We start from the raw sequence: 6,882 nt of genomic DNA, 5'->3' as shown, positions 1-6,882 counted from the left end.
TCCCCACTGGTGTGCACCCACCCCTCTGTTTAGTAACCAACCTCCATCTCTCTTGCTTGATAATGTTTGTTCAGATAATTTTGCTGAGCCCCAGTCTGAGGTATTAGCGTTGTTTGGCTTTAACTTTCCACGTTCACTGACACAATACGTTTGTATCTAATTTCTGCAAGTTTTCCCGGCCTCTACTACTGCCTCTACTACTGTGTATGTGTGTACAGGGCATATGAAGTGGCCTGGGCAAGGGACAGCAGCTCTTTACAGATAAGCGTGTCTCTCTACAGAAAGATGGTTTCTGTGTGTGGACTTTCACCTATAGTCACATTGTGAAGAGATGTGGCAGTTTCTCTCTATTTAATATTGCACAGATGGGTATCTGAAAACATACTGCTCCAGACACCTAGGATGTGGTGTAGTGTTTTTAATTTTTCGAAAAATTAATCAGCCAAATAAGAGATGCGGGTCAATGCCCAGCCCTCAGTGGCTGGGTTCTTGCCCACAGGTGAGGATAATACTTTCATTTTGCATCATCCCACTTCTCAGACCTGGGGGAAGGAACAAAGGGGTCAAGGAGGTCATCCTCCTGGACCAACTGAGGGGACGGCAGCAGGTTGGCAGCCCTAAATCATCCTGTTCACTCCATTTTTCTTCCTTCCTTCAGAAACTTATGAGATTGCTCTGCCACATGGAAGCAACATTACAGTCCTCATAAAGCCTGGGGCCCCAACTCTGCCAGCGAACCTATGTCACATCATTTCTAAAAGACGGGTAACCCCATTGTCCATCAAAGCCGGAGAGACAGTAGTCTTTTCCTTTAGCTGCCAGGATCCAGAGAATCACTTTGTTATCGAGATCCAGAAGAATATTGGTAAGTATGCACTCATGGACGGTTTGGCCTCCCTGCCTCTCTTTTACACGCTAAGCCAGCCTCTACTGCTAGGGAGGTGAGATCTGTTCTGAAACTCCGCGCTCTCTTTAGCTTTTATGTGGCCATTCACAGTTCTAAGTGCTTTACATGGTTTCAGTTTTTTAATCCTCAGAGCAGCCCTAGGGGAAGTTCTCAAAGAAAGTAACTTGCCTAAGATGGCACAGCTGGTGTGTAGCAGCAAGATGGGAACCCAAGTATTCTGGATCCAGAGTCTTTGCCTGTAACCACTATGCCACACTGTATTGTAACAGAGCTATGGATTCTCAGGTGATGCTCTGTCTGATGTGCTAAAAACATCTGACTGAGCAGGAGCAAAAGACAAGGGAGTTGGAGGACAGAAGAATTGGAAGGCTGAGAAGATAAGAGTGGGGAAATGGGTCCACAAGGCACAATGGGAAAAAACAGCAGCTTTGCAGGCTGAGGGAGCTGGGTTTTACTTCAAGTGCCAGGGCTACTGATCATGTGGCCTGATTGCATGGCTTCATATGAGTTACTTAACTGCTCTGTGATTTCGTTTTCTGGTCTGTAATATAAGAATCATTGTACCAACCGATAGGGGTGTCTTGAGGAAGAAATAAAATTATGGATTGAGAGTGCATGACACACCAGAATTCAGCAAACTACAGATATCTGGTATTATTAACCATAATTTGGGATAGAAGATTGACATAAGACACAAAAATCAGGCAGAAAGAATTAAAGGTATATACTTTCCCAATCATCTTAAGGTGGCATATGCCAACTAGGAACTAACAGATATACCAGTAACAGTGAGAACACTATTTTGATCTAATCAAAGCCATACTCAGAAAACTTCTTCACCTTTAACTGAACATAAATGAATTGGCAATAGATCATGGGAGAAGAAAAAGGATAAAATAAACCTTAGGAAGAAGGAATTCATAAAAATAAAAGGAGAAATCAAAGTACTGAAAACCAGTTTTAGGGCTTCCCTGGTGGCGCAGTGGTTGAGAGTCCGCCTGCCGATGCGGGGGACGCGGGTTCGTGCCCCGGTCCGGGAAGATCCCACGTGCCGCGGAGCGCCTGGGCCCGTGAGCCATGGCCGCGGAGCCTGCGCGTCCGGAGCCTGTGCTCCGCGACGGGAGAGGCCGCGGCAGTGAGAGGCCCGCATGTACCGCAAAAAACAAAACAAAACAAAAAACAGTTTTAAAAACTGTGTTTGATAACTAAAACCAAGACCTGGTTCTGTGTAAAGACCAATTAAATAAACAAACTCTGACTAGTCTCCTGGAAAAAATAAAGAGAAATTACAGATATACAGCGTTGAATGTATAAATGTGGGTTTAATGACATATACAAAGCAGATTGCTAAACTTGTAAGAGACTACGATAATAAATGTGAAAATCTGAATGACAGGATGATTTCCAGGGAAAATTTAATGAGCCAGATTGGCTCAAAGAAAGGGAGGAAACCTGAATAAGTAAATAACCAAGGAGATTGGGAAAATTGTCCAATGTGAAGGAGAACAGGGTTTGGGTTAGTTAGAGATGGTTTCATACAGTAGTCCTATAAAACTCCAAGTAGCACATAATTTCTATGATATTTAAACCATTCTAGAGGAAGGTTGACAAACCTTTTCTGCAAAAGACCAGAGAGTAAATATCTTAGGCATCGTGTGCCAGATGGTCTCTGTCACAACTCCTCAGCTCTGCCGTTACAGCACAAAATCAACCGTACACAATAGATAAACAAATGGGCAATGAATATCCCACATTTACTTACAAGAACAGGTGTTTGGCTTGATTTGGCCATTTGCCAAACCCTAGTCTAGAGCACTGAAAGAGGTAAAGGTTCACAGTTCATTTTCTAAGGCTCTTACCACCCTGATGTCAAAATCTTCCACCACATAAAAAAGAAAACCATAGACCAATCTCTTATGAATATACACACATGCCAAAAAAATCCTAAGTAAAATATAAATACATCGAATCCAAAAAATTGCATTAAAAGACTAACACAACAAGAGCAGGAGAGCTTACTGGAAGATGGAAGTTTTAACGTACTGCTTTGTGTGATTAGGTGAAAGGGAAGAAACTGCATTTGATCATCTTAATAGATGGTCTTAAATGTTTTTAATAAAACGCTCTTAGTAAACCAGAAATAGAGGGATGTTTTCTTAATCCAGTAAATTGTATCTATCAAAAACTGATAACAGGGACTTCCCTGGTGGCACAGTGGTTAAGAATCCGCCTGCCAATGCAGGGACACGGGTTCGAGCCCTGGTCTGGGAAGATCCCATATGCCACAGAGCAACTAAGCCCGTGCGCCACAACTACTGAGCCTGCGCTCTAGAGCCCGTGAGCCACAACTACTGAGCCCACGTGCCACAACTACTGAAGCCCACGCACCTAGAGCCCATGCTCCGCAACAAGAGAAGCCACTGCAATGAGAAGCCTGCATACCATGACGAAGAGTAGCCTCTGCTCGCCACCACCAGAGAAAGCCCGCACACAACGAAGACCCAGTGCAGCCAAAAATAAATAAATAAAATAAATTAAAAAAAAAAAAGAAAGACTCCATGCTTCCACTGCAGGGGGCATGGGTTCGATCCCTGGTGGGGAAAGTTCTGCATGCCTTGCGGTGCGGCCAGGAACAAAAAAAACTGATAGCGAATATATTTAACAGCCAGACATAGAAGCGTTACCAATAAATCAAGGAACAACATAAGGATTCTCACTATGCATGCTTTTGGTCACCATTATTCAGAAGTTCTAGTTAAGTATTTAATCTTAATAAATACATAGAATATATATGAAGCAAAATATACAATCTTACTGAAAGACCAAAGAGAAGCTGTAAATAAATGGAGAGATATACCATGTTACTTGATGAAAATCTCAGTATTTTTTAAGCGTCATTTCTCCCCCAAATTAATTTATGAGTTTAAGTCAATTACAATTAAAATCTCAATGAAGCTTTTACAGAGCTGAGAAGACTATTGATATACCTAAGAATTCAAAGGAATACTGTGTTGCTATTAAAAGAATGAAGTAAATCTATGTATTTGACATGGAAAGATGCCCCAGGTCATTTTGTTCCATTGAAAACAATGCAGCTTTTAGTAGAATAGTTTGTATAGTTGAATCCCACTTTATTGAATACACATAATCATATGGAGCCCAAAGTCTGGGGGGTTAAACACCAAAATGCTAGCCTTATATTATTTCTATAGTGAGTAGGGGAGGGGAACAGGTGACATTCATTGTTTTTTTTCTGTTTTGTAGTGTCATTTTTTTACAAGCATGCATTACTTTTACAATCAATTAAGCCAAGAAAGTGACTGCCATCTTGAAAAAGAAGGGTAATGGGACTTCCCTGGTGGTCCAGTGGTTAAGATTCCACCCTCTCAATGCAGGGTGCCCGGGTTTGATCCCTGGTCAGGGAACTAGATCCCACATGCCACAACTAAGAGTTTGCGTGCCGCAACTAAAAGATCCCGCATGCCGCAACAAAGATCCCACGTGCCGCAACGTAAGACCCGGCGCAGCCAAATAAATAAATAAATATTATTTTTTAAAAAAAGGAAAAGGGTACCACAGTCTTATCTCACAAGACCAGCCTCACACACAGACCACACACAGTTTACCATATAATAAAAACCCATGCTCACAATTTTTGAAAATGTTATGAAAATAAAAATTTTAGATTATAAATCTAGACACTGGAATCAAGTTCAGTGTTCTGCTTGCCTCTTGTTTTTAAAAACCTTTCCTGAATAACATTCTGAAAGCTTCAAAGTTTAACCCCTCTGCAGTCATCCCTTCTTTTTTTTAATTATTATTTTTTAAAATTTTATTTTATATTAGAGTATAACTGATTTACAATGTCATCCCTTCTTGAATGGCCCCGTTAAAGCTAATGAAAGTAGAAGTCTATGCTGGGGAAAATGAGGTGTGAATCGCTTCAGAAATTACACTTCTCCCTCCTCTGGATAGGAATCATTTTAGTTATTTAACATTTTTGCACTGGGTGGGGAGCAGAAAACTTGGAGTCATGCCCATCATTTTGACTACTCTTACTGTGTATCCATTCTGAAAACAAAGCTCTTAGCAACAAATTAAAAAGTGCTCGCACAACCTGACACCGCCAGGGTCTCATGGCTGGTGGCAGAGGCATGGCTGAGAGACGGGCCTTTTTGACTCCCGGTACTTGGTACGGAATTAAATCAGAGTCGCTTGGGTGTCCCAGGCATGTGTATTTTTTAAACGTCCTCTAAGTGAGTCTAGTGTGGAACCAGGGCTGTGAACCACTGCCTTAGTAGGGGTAAGTGATCTCACAAGAACACAGAACCCAGTAGGGCACATGGGAAGTGTAGTTGAAAAGTTATGAAAGAGATGGCTTGATAGAAACAATGAAGTTTCCACGAGCTCCGAAAAATAGGTACTGTCCTTACCTACACACAAAATATAATTTTAGCTGCATTTGTCACCTTGTTATCTAACCTTGTTTTATTGGTTAAGCAACGCAGTGCATTGGCAAGAACGGAAGTCGACCAAACACAGTCTGGGCTTTTGTCCTAGGAGCGTGTGCACTGCGAGCGCCACACGACTCACCCAGACTCCAGGGCTGCTTTGCAAAAATTAGAGTTTTGACGTGATGACCTCAGAGGTCCTAGACAGCTCTGAAATTCTCCCATAATTCTATTTCGAGTCGGCAGTAGTTTCAGATACTCCACTGGAGCAGCAATAAAGACTTGCAGATTATTATTACAGTGGCCAAAGTCCATTGCACCTTTCAGATTCCCTGCTGGAGACAACAAAAGCCTCACTATTAGGCTGCCTGCTTTCTCTTAGCGCCTCCCTGATAGCAACGTTTCTCCCTTTGTTTTAAAAAGGCTTAGGAAACAAAGGATGTCATTAAGTGTTAGCCTTTGGGAAAAAAAAATTCAACTGCAGTGGTAATAAAACACCAGCATTAAAGCCAGGAGGCAAGAAGATGACCTTGCCTCCAGGTTCCAGCCATTAAGGGGCTGTACATTCAGAGCGTACTCAGTCTGTTGATGAGTGTGTTGATGGAAAAACCAGTTTTAAAAGGTAGAGCTTGGCGCAGCACCCTAAAAATTGAGAAATCATGACTCTTTCGGTATAGAGGAAGTAGGATATGTATCCCAAAGCACAGGCTCCACTGCAAAGGGCCTCCCTCTGGCTTCCAGTAGGGCCTGGGCAGAGATCCACCAACTGGACTAGCTTAATCTGGAAAACAGTGCGGGTCCCCCCTCCCCGACCCGCGCTATCCCAAAAGTAGAGTGTTCCTATGACATTTTTCACAAGCCAAAATGGCGTTAAGTCAAAGAAGCAATTACCTTAGGACACATCTTGCTAACGGATGTGTAAAGTAATTTGAAATAAAGCACAAATGCTCACGGACAGAGTTCAGAGCTGTAGCAGCGTGATGCTGAGATGCTGTGTCGTTCCCGGGGAAGGAGCTTGGCGGTGCCACTCTCGGGGTACCCACTGCCTCTGTAATGGCTCCCTGCAAAACAAACACTGAATGCTCTTTTCGCTTTCCACCTTTTTTCATAAGAGCAAAAATTCTCTTTGGATTTATTTTGGTTAGCGGAAACAAGTACCAATGCAAGTCTTTCGTAAAAGCAAAGTGGAATAAAGCGAACGTTCAAAAAGCAGGGGAGGGCTTCCCTGGTGGCGCAGTGGTTGAGAGTCTGCCTGCCGATGCAGGGGACACGGGTTCATGCCCCAGTCCGGGAGGATCCCACATGCCGCGGAGCAGCTGGGCCCCTGAGCCATGGCCGCTGGGCCTGCGCGTCCGGAGCCTGTGCTCCACAACAGGAGCGGCCACAACAGTGAGAGGCCCGCGTACCGCAAAAAAAAAAAAAAAAAAAAAAAAAAAAAAAAAAGAGGGGAAAATCTCAATTCAAAGAAATGGAAAGATATCCCATGCTCTTGAATTGGAAGAATTAACATTGTTAAAATGGGTA

At 42.9% G+C, this 6,882-nt stretch overlaps 1 protein-coding gene across 1 annotated transcript in view; it reads left to right on the top strand.

Annotated features, from left to right (window-relative positions):
• Positions 1–453: 453 nt before the first annotated feature.
• CDCP1 (CUB domain containing protein 1) overlaps positions 454–6,882 on the top strand; it is a 28,582-nt gene continuing 22,153 nt past the window's right edge. Inside the window, exons 1-2 of the mRNA XM_007463897.1 lie at positions 454–499; positions 659–865. Coding sequence (XP_007463959.1) covers positions 454–499; positions 659–865 — 253 coding nt within the window. The remainder of the gene's footprint in view (positions 500–658; positions 866–6,882) is intronic.

Source organism: Lipotes vexillifer, unplaced genomic scaffold (assembly GCF_000442215.2).
Source record: "Lipotes vexillifer unplaced genomic scaffold, Lipotes_vexillifer_v1.1 scaffold1227, whole genome shotgun sequence".
In the NCBI taxonomy this organism is placed as follows: domain Eukaryota; kingdom Metazoa; phylum Chordata; class Mammalia; order Artiodactyla; family Lipotidae; genus Lipotes; species Lipotes vexillifer.
This window is presented reverse-complemented; position numbering and strand designations above follow the sequence as displayed.